Below are 23,481 nucleotides of genomic sequence, written 5' to 3' on the forward strand. Positions count from 1 at the left end.
GACGTCATCAGCCCTGGCTACACTTCAGGGGGGACACATTTTCACCGCTATGTTCAAGGTGAGAAAGTTTCCTTAGTACTTTTAGGAACAAAATTGGGGACATAGCTTTCTCCATCTTTGCTGCTGCCCACGCAACGTGCGTGTTTTGAGCTGAGATCATCTGTAGAGCAGTACTTGCTCGTTGGGCTTTTGCTTGTTAGTTGGAGATAGGCTAGGGCAGGGGTAGGCAACCTCGGCTCTTTTAGGACTCATGGACTTCAACTCCCAGAATTCCTAAGCCAGCTATGCTGACTCAGGAATTCTGGGAGTTGAAGTCCATGAGTCATAAAAGAGCAGAGGTTGCCTACCCCTGGGCTAGGGCTAGGGCTAGGGCAGGGGTAGGCAACCTCGGCTCTTTTATGACTCATGGACTTCAACTCCCAGAATTCCTGAGCCAGCCAAGCTGGCTCAGGAATTCTGGGAGTTGAAGTCCATGAGTCATAAAAGAGCCGAGGTTGCCAACCCCTGGGCTAGGGCTAGGCGAAGGGGTGGCGGTATTGCACTCATGCCAGTTTATCCAGCCTCAACCACCCACATTTGTTACCGAGTAAATAAATAAGGAACGGCACGAAAGGAGAAAGAAGACGAGCGTATGATGAGATATGAACAGCTCAATGACTAATAAAGCGCTGATTAAAATTGAAGTAACACTTCCGAATGTATAGTTGAGTGTATAGTTGTATGGTTGAATGTATAGTTAGTTATCTTTATTAGAATTGGGGAAAAGTCACAAAATATTAACTCTTTCTCATGTTAAATGATGCAAAAATGAAATGTGAAAAAAGACTAAAACAGTCACGTTTTTTTAAAAAAAGTTAGTTCAGCTGCCCTGTTCATTTTAAAGTTGATTGCAAGATTGAGATACACGATTGATTGATTGATTGATTGATTGATTGAATGAATGCATACTTTTGTCAACCTGAATGCCTCCAGAAGTCCTGAATCACAACTTCTGGGGTTCCTAGTCAGTATATAGTTGCATATCTAAACTAGAGGAAATAGATTTGGAGAAAGATGTTGTAAAAGGAATGGTGAACTTCCTAGTTTGAAAACATGTTTGTCTTGTAGAGCAGATATAAAAAAGAATTAAAATACAGCACTTAACAAAGCTAAACATTAACCTGATATGGAGGAATTACACCAACAGATAATTGTCTAGAAATAACATCCAGTTCATAATCCATATGAACATTCAAATTCAACTAACCTGTAAAAGAGAATTCATGTCCTCTTCACTATTGAATGGGAAACCTGTTTTCAGGCTGACTGTTCATTTATAATAGAATTTGGATATATTGGTTTATTCCTTAGTTATATTAACTATTTGTGCTGTCAGTTTACAGCTTTTTTATCCCTATTAAAATAGAATAATAAAATAAGATATTGAGTTCAGCTCCACTACTCAATATAGTTAAGTATATCCAACAGATGGCAGTCTGTTTGCACATATTCTGGAGACTTCACTTGTCCAGGAAATTGATTTTACTGTTAAATTGTTAGATAGATTGAATTTATGTATTATTTATTTATTTATTAGATGGGTATGTATCCTGCCTTTATTACTTTGTAAGTAACTCAAGGCAGTGAATGTTCCCTTCTGTTTTCCCCACAACAATTCTGTAAGGTAGGTTCGTACTGGAAATGTGTAGCATTTTGAAAATTAGGATGTATATTAATTATTATTTATTAAATTTATATGCTGCCCAACTCCTAGAGACTTTGGAAAGTTTACAAATGATAAAAAAACTGAAAACATGACAATGAATATAACAAAAAACCAAAAAAGATAGATATTGCGTTATAACCAACCAAGTTTAAACAAAAGAACAGTACCTAAATTAAAATGAGGCTATCAAAGGCCTAGACCAGGGGTCGGCAACCTCGGCTCTTTTATGACTCGTGGACTTCAACTCCCAGAATTCCTGAGCCAGCATAGCTGGCTCAGGAATTCTGGGAGTTGAAGTCCATGAGTCATAAAAGAGCCGAGGTTGCCGACCCCTGGCCTAGACAAAGAACCAAATTTATAAATGCCCTACGTAGGGCTAAACTGGCAATAGTGCAGCATGCAAATCAGAGGAGTTACATGGACATAATAAGGCACACACTGCATACCACACCAGTTGAAGCCTCTGGATACTCTTCAAGGTCACTCCCATGTAGACCACATTGCAGTAATCAAGCCATCATGCTTATATACTGTATATTTATATTAGAATATAAGTTCTAAATATATATTTAAAACAATCTTTTATCCTCTTTTCTCTGAATCCATTTTTAATGTAATTGATACTCATGGTGACTAAATTAAAGTGTGCATGCTGGGCAGTGTGAGAAAAACCATGATTGCATGTTTGCAGTAGTGGCGAATATCTGTAGCTTGGGTGTAGGATGAGGGTGAAGGTTCGTTCTCTGAGCTTGCGGGTTGTTTTCTAAAATTTCCTTACCTGTGCCTATACTACATGGCTTTTTCTAATGGCTGTGCATGTGGTAACTCAGGACCCTTCATTGATAGCCACTGCTTGTCCTTTGCTGCCTGTATTGGTTCCCTGTCATAGGGTGTTGCTGCTCCACACTGCCTGTTCAGCCTAAATTAATATAACCTTCTCCAGTATCTTCTCCGACTCCTGAAGCCTCTTTGTCTTCCTTTCTCCATCTTCACAGCACATCATAATCCAAATCAACATATCCATCTTCTGTTGCCTTCTAACTGCCTTTCCTTCCTCAGTGTTCACTATGACACATACATTCTCCCCACATACTAATTACTAATGATGAATGCTGTTATAACTTTTAAAAAATATTGAATCATTCTACAAATCTGGCAGTATACATTTTCTCTTAGCATAGTGTTTTCTAGACCAGGGCTTTTCAACCATGGTATGCATACCACCGGTGGTACTTTAGCACCTGACAGGTGGTACACGACCCATAGCAAGTGTAGTGGGGGAGGGAACCAGTTAAAACGGCACCACGCAGGCCTGGAGATCAGCTGAAGCTGCAGGGCTTGGCAGAAGCCCCAGGATCTGCATGCGTGGCTGCATGCTGATTGGAGAAAAGGAGGAAGAAGAGGCGGAGAGAGGAAAAGCTATAAAAGGAGCGGGTTTTGGCAGGAGAGAAAAAAACACACAAAGCGAGAGAAGAGGAGAATAGGCCAGTGGTGGCGAACCTATGGCACGTGTGCCAGAGGTGGCACTCAGAGCCCTCTTTGTGGGCATGCATGCCATGTCCCGGAGATGGCAACCGTCCCTCTTCAACCAGCCACCTGAGGTCCCAAGTGGCCGGAAGCATCCCGGCACGGCTGGTTTCCCTCCCTGCCGTCCCATCCCTCCTGGCCTTGCATGCTCTCCTTTTCCTGGGCACGACCCATTGCATCATCTCCTCAGCTCTCGTCCAGCTGTCCAGCTCAGAGGCAGCTTCTCTGAACTGCTGGTGGTGGACTGCGGAGCCCCAGAGTGCGCTGATCGAGGAGCTGGCAGGCTGTGGTTGCTGACAGACACCGTCAGCCCCCATGCGCTCGCTGGCCTCTGTGTGCGGGGGCCGATGGTGTCAGGCAGCAGCTGCCCCGGCCCCTACCTTACCTTGCCCCATGGCCATGGCACCCTTGCCCTGCCTTGCCTCGCTTCACCCCGCAGGATGAGCTTTCTGCCCACTGCCCCACCTGCCAGAGACCCCCTGGATCTCCCCCAACCCTGCCCCGCCCCCACAGGCATCCCTCCCCATGAGCAACATTGAGGTGACCACACCCACTTTGGCCACACCCACCCAGTCTGCCATGACCACCACAGCCATGCCCACCCAGTGGGCCACATCCCACCTGGCACCCGGCAATAAATAAGTGGGTTTTGGGTTGCAGTTTGGGCACTAGGTCTCGAAAAGGTTTGCCATCACTGGAATAGGCTTTTGTTAGTGAAGCCATGAGGAGAGAGCAAGCAAGCGGCTTTTGCAAGTGAAGGGTCAGTGAAAGAGCGTGGGGCTTTTGTGAGCAGCATGTGAGTGAAAGAGCAAGAGAAAGCTTGTGCGAGCAACATGTGAGTGGAGCAAGAGAGAAGCTTGTGCAAGCAACGTGTGAGTGAATGGAGCAAGAGGCTTTTGTGAGCAACATATATGAATGAGAAAGAAGCTTTTGTGAGCAATGTGTGAGTGAATGGTGCAAGAGAAGCTTGTGCGAGCAATGTGTGAATGAGAGCAAGAGAGAAACTTGTGTGAGCAACGTGTGTGTGAAAGAGCAAGAGAAGCTTTTGAGAGCAACATGTGAGTGAAGGAGCAAGGGAAGCTTTTGCGAGCAACGTGTGTGAATAAGCAAGAGAGAAGCTTGTGTGAGCAACGTGTGAGTGAATGGAACAAGAGAGAAGCCTTTGCAAGCAACGTGTGTGTGAATGAGAGCAAGAGAAGCTTGTAGGAGCAACGTGTGAGTGAGAGCAAGCTAGAGGGTTTTGCTAGCAAAGGGTGAGGGGTTGCGAGCGAAGGGTGAGAGAAAAAGGGAAAAGTGAAGGGGAGAAGGGAAAAAGAAAAGAAAAGGTATTGACTTCTGAGTTCCACTGTTGCAGTAGGAAGGAAGCATTAACATTGAACCTCAGCTTTTTACTTTTTCATACTATTATAAACTAGCCATTTCTATAACAACAAATGAATCTAACCAGTAAATGCCAAAACTCCTGCCCTTTTTTTTTAGTCATCAAGTTTTTGACACCTTGCTAAGCGCTGGTGGTTCTTGAATATTATCATGTCCTAAAAGTGGTACAATCTGTGAAAAGGTTGAAAAGCCCTGTTCTAGACCAGGGGTGTCAAACTCAATTTCATTGAGGGCCGCATCAGCATCGTGGTTGCCCTTAGGGGGCCGGGTGGGTGTGGCCTGGGTGGGCATGGCCTACTGGGTGGGTGTGGCTAGAGTGCGTATGGCCTACTGGGTGGGCGTGGCCAGCTCTACATCGTTCGCATCAAGGGTGCCTATGGGGGCCTGGGCAGGAGTGGGACAGATCTGAGGGTCTCTGGCAGAAGGAGGGTCTCTGGGCCAGGGCCAAGGCAGTGGGGGCCGTTCCCTCACTGTTTCCAGGATGGCTTCGTGGGCCACATGAAACCACTTCGCGGGCCGGATCTGGCCCCCGGGCCTTGTGTTTGACATGTCTGTTCTAGACTATGAAAAGTCCTGTTCTAGACTATGTAGTCACATGTATTCCCAGAATTGTTTTTACTGATACTTTTTTCCTAACTCCAATTTAAATAACTAGAGTTCTAATTAAATAGTGCCCAACCCTTCTATTTGAAAACAAAAAGTCTCTATAATTTTGCTGTTTATCAGTAGTACACATTCTATCTACTTAGCCCAAGAGACAGAGAATAGTAATTAAAATGATAATAATAATTGAAGTGCCTCAGCAGATGGCATTGTCTGATTTTCTTTGGCCACAGGAGCTAAATAAGAGCATTCTTCATTAAAAAATGGTTGGGAGATGACCAGGAAATTCCATAACTCTAGGTTAGATTATGTAGTCACAAACTATTCTGCACAAGTAAGATATTAGCAAATCATTTTAATGTTGTTGACAAGTGAACTACAGGAATTTGTCTCTAGCAATTGAAAGAGATTTTACTTTAAGTGAAGACTAATCTCTGAATGTGTCTGTTGTGCTATTCAGTATACTTGGAGTGGGGGGGGACTGCAGTTGTGTTTTTTTACCTTTACTGTTTAATGTGATATTGGTTGAAACAAGCGATGTAATTAATGGCAATTTTGTTTTGGCCAACTCTAATGAAAAGTACGTATTAGCATTACAAAATTTAAGGCAGAGAATCAGTTGTATAACAAAATCCAGTCTAAGAAAATATAGCCATAAGGTCATATTGTTTTGTTCTTGCTTCTGCATGGATTGAATTTTGAGCAATTTGAGCTGTTCAAATTACAAAATGGAAATAGCCTGTATTGTGACTCTATGTCTAGAAAACTTGATTGAGCTACTCAATGAGTAAAAACTTAAGTTCTCAGTTTATGCCTGGGTTTTCCATAATTCATAATGTTTGTATGATTAATTACTATGAGCCATTGACAACTCACATTATTAATATAGAGCAGACATGTCAAACACAAGGCCCGGGGGCCGGATTTGGCCCGCGAAGTGGTTTCATGTGGCCAGCGAAGGCATCCTGGAAACAGTGAGGAAACGGCCCCCACTGCCTTGGCCCTGGCCCAGAGACCCTCCTTCTGCCAGAGACCCTCAGATCTGTCCCACTCCTGCCCAGGCCCCCATAGGCACCCTTGATGCGAATGATGTAGAGCTGGCCACGCCCACCCAGTAGGCCATATGCACTCTAGCCATACCCACCCAGTAGGCCATGCCCACCCTGGCCATACCCACCCGGCCCCCTGAGTGCAACCGCAATACTGATGCGGCCCTCAATGAAATTGAGTTTGACACCCCTGATATAGAGTATAGTGGCAAACAGATCTATATTTTAGCAATTTTATTTTTTAAAGTAGGTTTACCTTCTTTTATTCTGGAAGAGCAGATACCGTTCCTTCCAAATTGTATGGTTTGTAGCTATGGCAGATCACTGCTGCTTTAGCTGAGTCATTAACACCCAAATAATGACCTTGCAGAGTAACTGCATTCCCTTGAAAGCTCCGAGTGGCTGCTTTGAAACCATCCTGTGTTTTCTCTGCAAGGATCTGCATAGATCTATTTGTGATGTGATTGTTTTAGAACATGGCTTTTCAACCGGTGGTACGCATACCACCTGTGGTACTTTGCCACATGGCAGGTGGTACGCGACTGCTAGCCAAGTGTAGCGGGGGAGGGGAATGAGCTGAAGCAACCCAAGCCTGAGGAAGAGGCAGTTGCAGCTGCAGGACTGTCTGGGCTCTGCAGAAGCCCCAGGAGCCAGCAGGGCTCCAGCTGATTGGCGCTTCCAGAAGCAGCGCGGAGCTGGAGGTGCACTGAAGAAAAGGGGGGGAGGGAGAAAGGAGAGGCTATAAAAGGAGGTGGTTTGGGCGGGAAAGGAAAAAAAGAGACAACAGGGAAAGAGAAGGATTATGCAGCAGGCAGGGTGGAAGCAGGGACAGGGAAGAAGCAGCAGCTGTTGCTGGAAGAAAAGGTCCCATGGTTCGTTTTCTCCAACTAGGAGAATGCAATCAGCGCCGGCAGATAAGCATGTTGGAAAGGAGGTGGGTTTATTTAGTTCTGGATCAGCTGGCAGCTTGATTGGGTTACCATAAGGATTTTCGTACAGTTTTTACAGCATTTTGTAATTCAGAGGCTCCTTTGTGTGCTTTGGTTATTGGAATATTTTAGTCTGTATTTTAGGCTAGCAATGATTCCAAAATGTTGACTTTTGTAGGTTTAATCCCTTTAAACAAATGTAATTAGTTTTACCCCCTTATCTTGAGTCTGTCTATGGCTTTTAGAAAGTTTTCTTTGAAGGTAAACAGGCTTAATTAAAGGCCAAAGCTTTTTGCAATTGCTGGAGCCTTTCAGTCTTGGATTGCAACATTGTGACACGCCTGAGGCAGCTTAAAGAAAAAAAAATCCAGAGTTTATGTGTTTCTTTATTTTGTGAGCCTTTCTTGCTTTGCACTTGATTTCTCTGTCTTTAAGGGTACAGGGAAGAGATTGGGGGTGTTTGCATTCTTTACTACACTGTGGTAAGAGGAAGAAAGACTGACCAGCTAGCTCAGGGGTCTACAAACTTAGCAACTTTAAGACCTGTGAACTTCAACTCCCAGAATTCCTCATCCAGCCATGATGGCTGAGGAATTCTGGGAGTTGAAGTCCACAAGTCTTAAAAGTGTCAAGTTTGAAGACCCCTGAGCTAGCTGGTAGTGGTGCATATTAATAAACATGGATAAATTCATCATACATTTGTCAGTGCAAAGGGAAAGTGATTCAGCAAAGGAACAGACACCAAAGAAATTAAAACTGGTACTTTTTTACTTTTTTCTACAGTTTGTAATATTTTATTAGATTATAGAATAAAATGCAAACATACAGAAGGAAATAGTAGGACACAGTGGGGAGGAAAAAGGGGGGAAAAGTGAGGGGGAGAAGGGAAAAAGAACAGACTTCCTCTGTTGCAGTAGAAGGAAGCATGAACATTGACCTCAACTTTTTACTTTTCCATAATATAAATTAGCCATTTCTATAACAAGAAATGAATCTAATCAGTAAAACCCCAAATCCCCCCTTTTTTAATCAGGTTTTGACACCATGCTAAGCACTGGTGGTACTCAAATATTGTCGTGTCCTAAAAGTGGTACAATCGGTGAAAAGGTTGAAAAGCCCTGTTTTAGAGTTTTGAACTCTACATGTTAATGACAAGAAGTATTAGGATTTAACTGCATGCATTCAAGATTTGACTTGGTTTTAAACTTCTGCTATTTTTGAGGGAATTGTAGAAGTGTTGAACTTCCAAAAGGAGAGCTATTCCTGATGAACCAATGAATAAAAGTGAATTCTTGCTGCACAAGAAACATCTCCCACTCCCTTGTTCCTAGGATTAGGTTGCGGTGTCCAGAGCAAATACTAATTGATCATAAAAACCTGACCTTGTAATTTGATCAAGAGGATGAATGCTTTTCAAAAACATGTTTACATCTCTTCTTGAAAATGTCATTGGCTTTTTCCCCCATGATCAGCCCAGTGCTTTGTTTTAAGTTCCTGGTTCCTGTAGATTTGTTTCTTCCAATAATACAGGTTTAGAAGCTTACATATTTGACATAATACACACCAAGTACAGGAGATACAAGGAACAGCCTTATTGAGGCTCAAAAATGTGCTTTTGTGGATTTATATGCATCTTTCAGTTTCTACTTTACTAAAACTGTGCACAGTCGTGACAAAAACTTTGCTTAATTCATGTTTGAAATGCAATTATGTATCTTCAATTCCATTTGTACATATGAAATATTCCCATTTTTATTATATTTAGATAAGGCAGTTGATTGCTGCACCTGGTACCTTAAGCTTGCTTGCTGTACAGGTTTATGCTGATTCTGCTGAGAATAAATCTTCCAAAAAGAACCTACTAAAGGTTGATGAGGTATGAGTCTATCTTTTCTCTAAATGATTTCCTTATTTAACCATTCTCTAATTTCAGTATGTAGATTCATACGGTAATTTAGATTTCTTCTTTCCTAATGAAGTTATTCTTTTTTATGAAGGTGTGTTGCAATGCTGCCTCATTCTGGTTTATGTAGAATTTCTCATGTGGAGAACCCCTCCAATATACACTTTTTTTGGAACATAAATAGTAACTGTATTTACTGCTATTTACAGCTTTCACTCTATACCAGTCCATCACCAAAATCAAAGTATGTGGAAGATCCAGAGTCACAACTGGAAGAAACTATTTCTCATCTGCGGCATTCTTTGGAGCCATACGCAGCTTGGGTTCAGGTATAATTTGTATAAGCATGTTGTACAAGCAATTTATTGCAGAAATTATATGAGGAGAACCTATTTCTCTTTCATTCTAAACTGTAAACACAATAATTTCAGTGTTATTACTTTGTCAACTCAGTTATTTTGGTGGTAGCCAATCTTACCTGATGTCACAAAATTAATCAGGATTGGATTAAAAATGCCAGGGCCTGTGGTTTACACTGGGAAGTCCAAGAAATATCCCATACTTAAATTGCTTTGGAAGAAATGCCACAATCTTTTAATATACTAATAGTTGATTCAATTTTGCCCTTTTTAGGACTGTACTGGTAAAGCTATGCCTAAGGTAGAAAAGGCCTGTGCATATGTTAAAGGTGAGAGCATGTTTCCAGAAATTAAACTCTACACATTTTGGAAATATTATAATACATTGTTACTATATTGAGCTTGTGTCACTGTATATATTTTTAAAGTACTGTAATTTCATTATAAAGTCTGCTTGCATTCCCACTACCTATGACTGTTTTATGAATAAGGTCATACACCACCCTTCTGATAACAGTAGAAGGATACTTAAAAGGATTATTTGGAAGATATTCCAATATCTAGATATTCCAATATCTAGATTCTGTTTAGATATAAGCATTCATAGTGAAAGTAAGTAAATGTTTGTATACTTGAAAATACCATTTGGGATCCATTGTGCAAACCTCGTGCTGTGTGTAGAAATCCAAACTAAAGCATCTTGAATAAATGCTATTTAATGTCTACTTGTACAATTACATAACCCAATATCTCTCTTTCTCTCTCTTTTTTTTAACATTCTCCTGGCATATATTTTCCTGTATCTTAATTATAACAGGCCATAACATCCTTTCAGATAATTTCATTAAGTTACTTTTTGAGCAAAAATATGTTTAACCACTTTAATAACATGAGGATTGGAGGTGAGCAATAAGGAACAATTCTACAGGTAGTCCTTGGTGAACATCAGTTTCTTCAGTTACCATTTCCAACTGTTTTAATAGAGAAGTTAATTATCTAAAAGCTTTTCATACACTTCAGCGAGTGTAAATAGTCCTTGCTTATCAATTACTTATTCAATAATTTTACAGCCAATTTAAGACAATTTATGATCTTTACAGTGTCCCTCAATCAATTATTGTCCTGTGCCTGATCTGTGTTATTTTTGCCTTCAAGCGTGGGGAGATTGAAGAGGAAAGGATTACAAGAGAGTAAGCTATTTGCTCTCCCACACATCAAAAGCAATGAATTGCATTGACAGCCTAAAATGGCCACACGATGCAAATACCTTACTCTCTTTCAATTCTTTCCTTTCCAATCTCGTCACTCTGAGAGGGTGCAGTAAAAAAAGCACACAATTTCTTTAAGCAATGTCATATTCCTTATCCTTCCTCCTCTCAAAAATTGAAGAGAAAGGGATTTCAAGAGAGTAATGTATAATATACTGTGTTTACTTATATGAGAAGGTATGTCAGTGTAGTAAAGAGTATAAAACTTGATGAAAATTTTAAATGTCTTAATCTGAATGCAATTTAAATTATTTTTTTAAAATTTCCAGTCTAGACAGCAGGAAATTCCAAGAGAACAAACAGCTTTTTAAATAATATGAAAAATATACCATATGGTTACATTTCAAATGTAATACTGACCTGGAAAATGGATCTTGATATGCTAATTACCAATGAACAGTGGCAACAGTAAAGAACAGGAAAAACAAAAGAACCAATTGTTAATATTTGACTATGGCAGGTGTACCTGATTCAAGTCCCAATTAAACATAAAAATTGATTGATACTTCTTAGTTAATCATTGTTTCTTAGTATGACCTACGAACAAGATTGTCACAAGGACACAGTGCAAATATCTTTCTAACTAATATATCTATTATATTAGATAATAATATACCAAATATATTTCTAATTTTGTAACTAGCTATTTATAATGGAAACTTGCAAATAATAATAAATACTCTGGAATAATATTTAAATACTCTAGAAAATAGGTGTAAACAGGTAATGTGCTACTGTTTTTTTTAAAGAGAGTTATGAAATCATCAAAGCTCCACCTCCAGGATTTTATCCAAGGCTTGGTGTTATAGGTTTTGCTGGTATTGTTGGATTGTTCTTGGCAAGAGGTATGTTTGTTTTCAATGTTTGTTCAAATTTTGGTGTCCATTTACTCTTTCAGCAAGGCAGAACTTGAACTGCAATGTACAATTAATTGATACTATGATGCTCAACCAGAGTTTTACCATCATTACACTACAAATAAAAATTTCAATAGCTCAGTATTAGAATTTATTTGGAATAACCTGAACATGTTTCAGACAAGAGGACTGTGCATAATACAGGTGTAAAAATACTTATTATAAACCAACAATTGTATCAACTAATTCAAAAGTAAATTCCGTTAAGGAACAGAAACATGATGATTATGGATTTAATGACTCCTTTTTATACAGTGAGAATGTACATATTCTTGTACAGAATGACATTATATAAATCATGATCCTTTTTTAAATCCATCAGTTACTGTATGTTTAATAGACGTACATTGCGAGTAAACACTATTTTCATATTGTTGCTGAATTCATATGTTAAAAACCATGGCTTAGCTATAAGGTACATGTCTCTAGTAGATGAAGTAGAGGTAGAAAAGAATCCTGGCTAAACCTTGTCTCTGCTATTAATCAGAGATCCTTCTGGGCTCAATTGATAAATGAATAATCTGACACAGTAAAAGCACTGGTTATTCTTAAATAGCTTTTATGAATAGAGCAAGTGTTTATCACTTGTTGAATCTTTCTATGTGGCTAGGCAGTATGTTCTTTCCCAGATATTTTGGAACGTGGAGACTGAATTATAAATTAAGAATATGTGGGTAGGGTCCAGGCTTGCATCATTTTGCTTCAGTGTTTGATATTCCTTTGTTCTTCACTATCCTGTTTTCCTATATCTTTATATCTAATTGTCATCAGTTAACATATTTTCCACAGCCTACATATTGCCAAAGTAATTCCTATAATAGTAATAGAAAGAATAGGTAATTTAGTGTGGCTAAGAATCTGCCCTTTTTGGGGACGCGGTGGCTTAGTGGCTTAATGATGCTGGAACCGCTGACCAGAATGCTCTGCACTACGGCGGTTCGATACCAGCTCTGTGAGACAGAGTGAGCTCCTGCCACTTGCTCCCCAGCTCCTGCCCACCCAGCAGTTTGAAAGCATGCAATATTGGAAGCAGATAAATAGATATCACTTTGATAGGAAAAACTGAGCTATGTTTTGTGTCCGTGGGAAGGGAAGCCAGCTCTGGACCTAGCTGGATGTGAGACAGTGCAACATGAGATAAGGCGAGGCAAGACCAGCAGAGTTGCCTGGAAGAGCCAGCACCCTGAATACCACTAATCAGCTAGTGTAAGCTAGTTTGTCCCCTGTGGTGCACCAAGGATAGACAGGCAAGCATCAAACAGAATGAACTAGCAATTGAGGCTATCAGGACTGCATTATGTGTAGCATTTGTAGATATCCCTGACATTGTATGCCATACTCTAAATAAGTAAGTATGTATGTAAGTAAGCAAGCCCTTTTAATTTCATCTTACTCAGTATATCACCTACCAGAAGTAACATTTCTTCTGTGGAATAGGTTCCAAAATTAAAAGATTGGTGTATCCGATAAGCTTCATGGGGATTGGTACTGCTCTCTACTATCCACAGCAAACAGTTGCAGTTGCCAAGGTAATTATTGAAAATCATCCTTATTCACGTACCTTTATATTTTTTGTGATCTTTAGCTTTACTTAAGTAATATATTCAGTCCAAAGTGTTGGATTAATATACTGTAGTGTAGGATTCCATAAGTGACTATGACTTTGTGCACACACACATACAAACATAGTTGAGTCTATTGGTTTGATCTCCGAGCTTGGCAATTTGGCTGCAAATTGGGGGGGAGGGGGAGGCATCTTCAGTCTGCTTTGAATTGTGCTCGTCTGTCAGAGCGCCGGCCTTTAAATTGCAGCCAAATCGCCAAGCTTGGAAGATCAGCTACCAACCTGAGCTACTAATATTCAAACACATCTCATAGTTGAGTCTACTTAGTCCCTGTCCATTATTATTTGTTATTTATCCCAGTATATCAGTTGGGGAGATTTTAGTGATTTGCAACTCTAATTCTGTTGCCTTAATAAATAATCAGGAGACCAAATGTTCTTATTAGCACACACTTTTATAGCTATTTTTTCTGCAGAGCCTCTCATGAAAAAACTTTGTAGGTTCCTGTAGTTTCTTTTTTCATCAGTTATGTTTTCCTCTTCTTAGTAATGTTGAAGACACAGATTTTTTTTTATATAACTGAATAGAAATTTTTTCCTTTATTTTGTAAATGCTAAAATTAAGTGCACAAATAACTTAATAGTGTTGCTCATGAAACAATACAAATAGTGGAATATCAGGTTGCAGCAATTTTATGTATTAATTATATGGGGTGCCTGTAAAATGTGTCTACTTAACCAATTAAACCCTAATAAGACCACACCTGGAATACTGCAGCCAATTTTGGTCACATATCACAAAAAAGATGTTGAGAGTTTGGAAAAATACTCAGAGAAGAACAACTAAGATGATAAAAGGTCTGGAGACTAAAACAAACAAAGAACGGCTGCAGGACTTGGGTTTGTCTAGTCCCGTGGTGGCGAACCTATGGCACGGGTGCCACAGGTGGCACGCAGAGCCCTCTCTGTGGGCACACACGCCGTCGGCCCAGTCCTAGGCCTTCAGCTGGGTTTTATAAAACCTTTTTGCTTTAGGTTCAATCAATCAATCAATCAATTTCAAGTTCTCGCAGAAAAAAAGATCTCGCAAAGTTGGAATTGATTGATTGAACTTTTTAGCCCCACCCAGTATGCCTGTTACCACTGCAGCCACGCCCACCCAATGGGCCATGCCCACCTAGCACCTGACGATACATAAGTGGGTTTTGGGTTGCAGTTTGGGCACTCGGTCTCTAAAAGGTTCGGCATCACTGGTCTAGTCCAGACATGTCAAACACAAGGCCCGAGGGCCGGATTCGGCCCGCAAAGTGATTTCATGTGGCCCGCAAAGCCATCCTGGAAACAGTGAGAGAATGCCCCCCCACTGCCTTGGCCCTGGCCCAGAGACCCTCCTTCTGCCAGAGACCCTCAGATCTGTCCCACTCCTGCCCAGGCCCCCATAGGCACCCTTGATGCGAACGATGTAGAGCTGGCCACGCCCACCCAGTAGGCCATACGCACTCTAGCCATGCCCACCCAGTAGGCCACGCCCACCCTGGCCATACCCACCCGGCCCCTTGAGGGCAACCGCAATGTTGATGCAGCCCTCAATGAAATTGATTTTGACACCCCTGGTCTAGTCTAAAGAAAAGAAGAAATAGGGGTGACATGATAGCAGTATTCCAGTATCTGAGGGGCTGCCACAAAGCAGAGGGGGTCACGTTATTCTCCAAAGCACCAAAGGGCAGGACAAGAAACAATGGTTGGAAATTGATCAAAGAGAGAAGCAACCTGGAATTAAGGAAAACTTCCTGACAGTGAGGACAATTAACCAGAAATTGTGGACAGTCCATCACTGGATATTTTTAAGAAGAGGCAAGACAGTCACTTGTCTGAGATAGTATAGGTTCTCCTGCTTGAGCAGGGGGCTGGACTAGAAGACCTCCAAGGTCCCTTCCAGATTCTATTCTATTCTATTCTATTCTATTCTATTCTATTCTATTCTATTCTATTCTATTCTATTCTATTCTATTCTATTCTATTAATTGCAACTAAAAAAGTATATTAGCACTGTATAGCCATCTTTTCTTAAATATAATTTGAGACAATACAATATTTTCTAACATTAAATACTGAACCATAGAACAAAGCTATTATATGAGTCTTGAAAGTGTAATAGAAATAATTACAGCTGAAGTTGTTTATAGGGTGGAAGCTTTCAGTTCTGTTAATGATTACACAGAGCTTATGCATCCTGCTTTTGCAGCTGAAATTCAGAACTTCAGTTTTTAAACTGTAAAAGTTCTCAGAGAAAACATGTTTCAGTTTGTTTCTGTCAAGTCTCACATTACTCTAAATCATAGTTTTAGCTACATCTGTTCACATTTTGTAACTCTATAATTTGTTTTCTACTGAATCATAGCATGGAAATTTAAGGGTGTTTACACAAGGAAAAAAAAATTCCTCTCCTCTATAGAGATTTGAGGCCCCTGAAAAGCTTTCTGGAAATACTGCTTGTCAATATGGGGTAAAGTGCAAGATGTTGCTATGTAAAATAGGCACAGGAATTTCTCTTTGTTTCTGTAAGCGTTAATTTAAAGCAAGACTTCTACTTACAGTTTATTTCAAAACTTGGTAAGAAAATTAGACGCTTTTTTTTGTGCTGCCTTTTCCAAATAAACCTCAACTATTCTTATTTATTAATATTATAACAAAGTCATACTGGACAATGCTTATGGCTGACCTATAAATTCATTTTATGGTGGCACTGAGAAATTGAAAATGTATAATGTGTATTGCAGTGTATGTATATGATCAAGGTATCTTAGTATAAGTTGAATAAAGTAGTTATTTCTTGTTTACTTTATAGCTTTTTCTCTCAATATCATGATTTGCTATACTACTTACCTAAACTTAGAAATGTACTATTTATTGAAATTGATCAAGCCAGAATATACCTCTTAAGGTAACTATCATCATATCACTTGTTTTTGAAAGGTAACTGGCCTCAGCCTATATGACTGGAGTCTACAAGCATATATAAGCCTTGAATCTCTTTGGAAAGATAGTTCAAAAAAGAAAAGGTCTGCAAAAGCAAGTAGCAAGGTATGGTATCTGAGATGTTTCTTGGCATTTTTTTTATTTGGCATGTACTTTTTTTGTTTCTGCTGATTTGTCCTTATATTTTAGTTATAAAAGCTATGCAGGGATAAACACAAGCTATCACAAACTTCAGTAATAATTAGGAAAGGCCTGAAGACCTGGCTGCCATTTGATCTGGAGATCCATTAGGGCAGGGGTCCCCAACCCCCGGGTCTTGGCCCAAAACTGGTCTGCAGCCTGTTTGGAACTGGGCCACATGAGCTGCGAGCGAGCACAGGTGTGCACATAGCTCTACTTGTGTGAGTGGAGAGCACTCACATGCACACTTGCCTGTCACACAGAACCATCCCCTCTGCTCCGCCCCCCCCAGGCCGCCAAGTCGGAAAGGTTGGGGATTGCTGCATCAGGGGAGTTAATCACTATAGGCTACCAAACTAATTAACTGACCCCACCTTCCCCGCTTTGCTATCTACTCCTCCTTTTCCCGTCTTTTTAAATTTCATATAATTGTACTTCCATTGTTTATTTTTATTTTTTTATTTCTTTGCTGTTATGTTTACATTTTTTATCATTTTTGTTCCATTTTATTGTAAGCTTCCCAGAGTAGCCCCACGATGAGATGGGCAGCAAATCAGTCAAACAAACAAAATATATATTAGGGTAAAGATAAACTTCTAGATAACTTCAGTATAGTTTGGACTACACTGCCTATGCTGGATATACCTAATGGCAGTTGTATATTATAGCAACTATAGAACATGAGCCTTATTCTCTCTGTCTTAGTTGATCATTACAATTTGAGGTAAATCTTAGATGAAATCATAAATCTTTAAATTTTTGTCTTACTAGTCTCTCTAAGCCATAAGGGGAGAAGATAAAGCTTATGGCTGCCAATGTATTAATAATCACCAGAGCAATGCCCCTATTCTCCTGAGATTAAAATTAAATAAATTAATGTGATCAATATATAATCTGAAAAGTTTGCTAGCTCCCGGTCAGATGTCCAGCTAGCAAATCCAAATAAGGAACTCCTGGGACATAGTTCTTCCCAAAAGTAACACTTTTATTGAATACACTACGTTGGAACAAAAGAAGTAAAACCAGCTCTGAGTTTCTCACTCAAATGTCCACGTAATTAAACTTGAATCCCCCCCTTTGGCTGTCCCCTTCAGGCCATCGCAATGTCCAATCACACAATGCTCCTTTTGTTATGGGAACTGCCTGGACCATCCAAACATCTGTGTAGCATGGCCTTGAAGGGAAGAGCAGGGTCTCACAATTTGCAGACAGATTCTTGGCATTCCATTCCCACCCCATGCAATTCAACCCCCCCTCCCTATTGTCAAGTTGAGATCGGAGAAGAAACTAGGTGAAAAGCGAATCACTCTTGACACTCCCATTTTATTACTAAAATAGATATAGACATTTTCCTATTAATATGCAATACCATCTTGTTTTTACTCAGATATCTATTTCTCTCAAAAGATTTTTTTTGTCCATAGGTAGAGTTATATAATCAGAGGAGTCACTTTGTAATTCCCTCCAAAACTCCAAGCCCACATACTAGGCTTTTTTCTCAAATATTCCAAAATGCATGCTTAGGAGAAATAAAAATTAGGTGCCATTTTAACATGAACATGTGCAATCTGAGGTGTTAAATATTTCTAAATATTTCAGGAGGTAATTTTGTAAGATTTTCTTTCTTGGTTATCTCCCAGTAATCTTTGTTTCTAAATAACTTCAATCTGTACTTTCTAAATTTTTAATTTCCTTGTTTATTTGTTCATGAAGCCCGATGCAGAAAGTGAAAAAGAATTGAAAGTACAAGAAGAAAGAGCCGTAAAATAAAATACTCCATTACTACTTGTTGAACAGGTAAAAAAAAATCATGTACTGTTCTTAGGACAAAATTGTATTGTTAAAATTGTACTCTTTATAAGGAATATCAGTGACAGAGAATAAAGGTCCATCTAGTGCTACCATTCCACTCGTTAATTAGACATCATTAGAACAATTTGGAGCAGAATTCAGGAATATTTATTTTTATTCTAACAACTATTCAGAAACAGAATAAAAATAAATATTTCTGAATTCTGCTCCAAATTGTTCTAATAATATTATAACAAATGGAATAGTTTAATGCACATGTCAAATTAAACTAATCCACTATATTAAGATGAGCAATTTTAATTGACCAGAAGCTGTCCACTTTGCATGCAGAAATTATATGCTGAATCATAATGCTATCTAGTTAAATTGTTTGAGGTGCTTTATAATATTAATACAGCAACAATGAAGACCTATGACAATTAGAATAAATGAAACTAGTCTAAATAGAATACATTTAAATATTAATGCTGAATTCTTCTTGCGCAATTCCTTATGGTATGCATTTGGGTTAGGTAGTTCGGTGACCTTTGATGGTGATCTGGCTTTTTGTATGTGGGGTTATTATTTAACCGAGGTGCCATGGGTTATATTGTTACAAAGATTTTAATCTTTGTATTTTGCCCAGAATAATTGCTGTGGAAGTGTGAGTCTATGAATCATTTAAGTAAATAAATAACTTTCCCCTTCCATTTTTTCACCAGAGTTGTTAGCAGTGTAAAATTTTCCATTTGATGGCCATTGTTTAACATGTTCCTAACAACTTATAAAATATGGTTTCAGTACTTGAGAATACTTTTTTCAGATTTGGCCATTATATTCACTTGATTAAATTTATATCCTATCTTTCTGTCAGGAGCTCAAGGTGGTGTCCCTATCACTTCCTCCTTCAATTTCTCCCCATTAAACTGCTGTGTGAGGTAGGTTGGAACGAGAGAAAGTGATGGGCCCAAGTCACCCAGTGAGCTTCCATGGCTGAGAGCAAACTTGAATCTGGCTGTCTGTAGTCAAATAGACATAGTTCTAAACCAGTATATCACAGTGCATTATAATTTACAGCATAGTATGCTACAATTCATGTAAAGTTGAAGCAAAAAATCCTCCTTAACAACTTTGCTAGGAAGAAAGTGAAGAAATATGCAAACTCAAGGTGAGGTAAGAGTGGTTAGGCTTGTTTTCCTATTGCTGACACATAACACTAATGCCCATTGTTTGCCTTGTTTGTTCGATTGGGTTTTACAAAAAATGTGTGGTTTTTAAAAAAAATATCAATAAAATTAGATTCCTTTTTATTTCTTTTTTTAACATGCTGAGAAAGCAAATATGCCGATGGGTTTACTTTTAAAAAAACATTAACTGTTTTATTACTGAAGTTATCTCTTCTGGTAATTCCAAAGGTCTGATAATATGCACGTTTTTTTTAAAATTACAGTGTTAACTGTAACTCCGTAAAGGCTTAACTTTTAAAATAGGAATCAGGATATAAATTCTGCTAGGAGAAATCATGCTTTGGCTTCTCCAGCAAAAATACCTTTCAGACAGAAAGTAGAGAACTAGCTGATGCCAGTTGGAAAAGATACATTGAACTAGTTAGAGAAGAAGCTGAACTAACATATGTTTTCTATGTTCCCATGCACACAATTCATAATTCTTGTTATTGTACACAAACTAAAAACTTCTACTCCCCATAGGGTAATGGAACATTTCCAGATTATTCCAAATACCAATATATGTTTCTTTAACATCAAATAGGGAATCTGGTTCTGCCCTTTGGAGCTGGTACACTCAGAAAGTCTCAAGGGTACTATCTCTAAAGGTCAAACCTTTGAGGCTAGCAGACAAATAACTGCTCCAGAGTCTAAATACAAGGCAAACCAGCAGCAAGAACATTAAAATATAAAACCATTAATTTGATTCTCTACTTACTTAATTTAGGAAAACATTTTCATTTGTACAGTATTCCTTGTACATGATATGGCCATATTTCCCTACTTCAATTCTATTCTGTGCATTCTGAATGCACAATCCACTCTTGTCAACCCACTGACTTCATTTCTTCTTATGGAATTAGCCACTCTAGTTGGTCTGCTGACCTTATCCAGCCTTCCTTTTTTTTAAGAAGCAGTGATGGGCTTTCTTTTTTCCATACTGAATCTGTATCTTTACTTCCCATGGGCCCAGATATATTCTGAGTAATTAAAATAGTAGAGGCCTACAGCAAGGGTAGGCAACCTTGGCTCTTTTATGACTCATGGACTTCAACTCCCAGAATTCCTGAGTCAGGAATTCTGGGAGTTGAGGTCCATGAGTCATAAAAGAGCCAAGGTTGCCTATCCCTGGCCTAGAGGAACCAATGGAATACTTTCATCCTTCAATCAGTCTGAAACTATGGGGTTTGTTTTAATTAATTGGAAAGCGGTACAGAAAAGCAAAGCGATTTCTTCATACTGCATCTGAGTAATTCTGTCACATTTTTCTATTATGTCAGGATTCACCTTTTGCCAATCTCACTTCTGTGAAGGTATAAAGATGTAAAAGATTTGTTGCATTCCAGATGACTATAAGCCATATTTGAATATCCTACAACAGGGATGGGGAGGATGTACTTCAAGATAATCTAACATATCATTATTCTTTTGGATATAGATGGATAGATAACATATAGAAATCAACACTTTTTTTAAAATTACAGAATCCATGAAGATTGAACATTGTTTGCCAGTGTCTTTGCTTTGGAAAGATTGACTTGAAAACTGACTGAATAAGAAGTACTATGGTGGTATTCTGCCAGCTTTGGACTTATGGTCAAAGTTCTGCATGTTTATCTTAGGGTCCTTCAAGACCTGAGTCTCTCTCTCTCTGAATTCCTGAGCAATACTTTCAAAGAAATACATTTAATTAAATGTAATGATATGTAATGCTATATACATGTTTAAGATTAGGCTGCAAATTAAATCTCAGAACTTCTTAGACCCTTGTTATTGTATAGGCTTAATTAAAATGAATATTGAAAAAAATGATCTTGTTTTTCTTCTATTGATTACATTGTGCCATCTTGCTAGCATTTGCATAGAAAGTTAAGAAGGGAAAATGAACAATATTTTTGGTAAGTAACAAAGCTAACTTGTCAAAGGGCGTAGGGGTAAAAAAAAATCAGAAATGCAATAGGTCTCTGAATTTTCCCTTTCCTTGCAAATTAAATTCTTTTGGATAACAGAAGTCAATGGGAAGTATATAATGGAGCATCTGTGAGCTTGCTTCTGTAGACTGATGGGAACAAAACTCCTTTAAGCATTTTTTCTTGCTTGAATGCACAGTTGAGTATGGAAAAGAACATTCAACTGGTGGGAACTAATTATAGCATAGCTAATGATTTATTCTTGGGCATCCATAAAGAAAAATTATGCAGTATAAAAATCCAAACATCCAACCCTAGATTGGAGATGACAGATAGAATTTAAATTGTTTACAGCTATTTACATGAAATGTCTCTGATGGGGGTGGGAAAGGTTAACACAATCATAAAATACATTTTTAATTTCAGTGTCAAATATAAACATTTACAAATGAAATGAAAAAAGCAGACAAAATAAGCACTGAGAATTTACATATGTTAAGGATATTAAACACACTTTCCTTTAAACACTTTTAACACATTTCATTTTCAAAAACGTACAATATCTGACCATTATGTGAAATTTCTTTTAGAATTCATCATGAGGTTATAAAGGAAATGAAGTCTTGTATGAATGTAATTCTGTATGAAAGTAGTTGGGGTAATCATTGCTACTTAATTTTCTTTGTGTCTTCATAATTTTCAGCATGTACGCATGTATACAGAGGAAACGATATAATAGATCTAATCTGTATGATGATTATAAAAGAGCCTTTTTAAAACGTGTTTTGTGTGATCATTTCTCCCCTAAGTTATGGGGCACTGACTCCTGTTTTCATGTATGTTCTCACTGCCACCAATTTATTTCTTTGTTCCCTTTCTGATGCTTTGTTTTTCTACTTTTATTTTAGAAATAACATGTTTTTTAAAGCATCTCCATAGGCCATATTTACCTATAGCAAATGTGTCTGAAACCTGGCACTTATTCAGATAAGAAAATGAGAGTATGATGTAGTAGCTAAGATGCTGAACTACTGTAGAATTGGGGAGAAGTGGACATTCACTGGCTGGCTTTGGGCTTGCCATAAACCCTCAGCACAATCTACCTCATGGAGTTGTTACTGGGGAATGGGATGAAGGGGCTGGCCATATAAGCTGTCTGAAGGAAAGGCAATAAATGAAGTATACTGAGTAATAATAATGATATCCTGTTTCCAATAAAATATTCTTGAGAACTAAGTGAAGGATGAATCTAGTTCAGTATTCTATTGATCATCATGATCATAATCCCAGATGATGAGGAAAGGAAGAAGATAATAGTTGGTTTATCCCTCAAAGCCATAGAGATAATATAGTGCTTCCTTTCCCCCACCCCCACCCCTTTTAAGAATATATGTTTGGTTAAGATGACTACAATAGAAAAGAGTACTTTATTTGGCCAAGTGTGATTAGACACACAAGGAATTTGTCTCTGTTGCAAAAGCTGTCATTGTACAGAAAAAAGCAATAATCATAATCTATAAAAAGGGGTAGTAAAGACAATAATGATAATGCTACAGCTATATAATATGGGTAAAAGTACATAGACATTAGTACTGTGAGAATTAGGTGTTCAGCAGAGTGATGGCACAAGGAAGAAACTGTAATTGTTTCGCAATGCTGTATAGTGGCCTCCTGAGGGGAGGAGTTGAAACAATTTATCTTCAGGATGTGAGGGGTCTGTAGATATTTTCTCAGCCCTAAGACACATGCAATATACAGGTTTTCTATGGAAGGCAGGCTGGTTTGCAGTAGTTCTTTCTGCAGTCTTAACTATGGGTTGGAATGTGTATCTGTCCTGTTTGGTTGTTGTACCAATCCAAACATTACAGAAGTACAAATAAGAGACTCAATGATTCCTCTGTAAAACTGTATTAACAGCTCCTGGTGCAATCTGAACTTCCTGAGCTGACCCAGGAAGAACATTCTTTGTGTGTTTTTTTTTAATGATAGTTCTAATGTTAGGTGATCATTTCAAATTCTGGGAGATTATAGAATCCAAAAATGTGAAGAATTCCACTGCTATACTGTGCTGTCAAATATAGTAAGAGGTGGTAGAATAGAAGGGCTCCTCCTAAAATATTTCACAAAACCCAAAAGTTACAGTCTTATCTGTTTATATAGGCCAGGGGTAGGCTGAAAGTGAACTGCGTGA

General features: G+C 38.7%; 1 protein-coding gene across 2 annotated transcripts; it reads left to right on the forward strand.

Moving 5' to 3' along the window:
• The first annotated feature begins 2 nt into the window (after positions 1-2).
• APOO (apolipoprotein O) lies at positions 3-22,054 on the forward strand. 2 transcript variants are annotated; one of them, XM_083361914.1, is made up of 9 exons: positions 3-58; positions 8,959-9,069; positions 9,306-9,425; positions 9,730-9,784; positions 11,473-11,568; positions 13,078-13,169; positions 16,181-16,288; positions 18,077-18,160; positions 20,865-22,054. In XM_083361914.1, the coding sequence occupies exons 1-8, from the start codon at positions 50-52 to the stop codon at positions 18,131-18,133; spliced, it is 648 nt and encodes a 215-aa protein (XP_083218040.1). In that variant the 5' UTR covers positions 3-49; the 3' UTR covers positions 18,134-18,160; positions 20,865-22,054. The 2 variants fall into 2 exon arrangements, with proteins under 2 accessions (XP_083218040.1, XP_083218039.1); XM_083361913.1 differs by lacking the exon at positions 3-58 and adding an exon at positions 6,950-7,198.
• Positions 22,055-23,481: the final 1,427 nt, after the last annotated feature.

This window comes from Vipera ursinii, assembly GCF_947247035.1.
Source record: "Vipera ursinii genome assembly, chromosome: 4".
NCBI classification, from domain to species: domain Eukaryota; kingdom Metazoa; phylum Chordata; class Lepidosauria; order Squamata; family Viperidae; genus Vipera; species Vipera ursinii.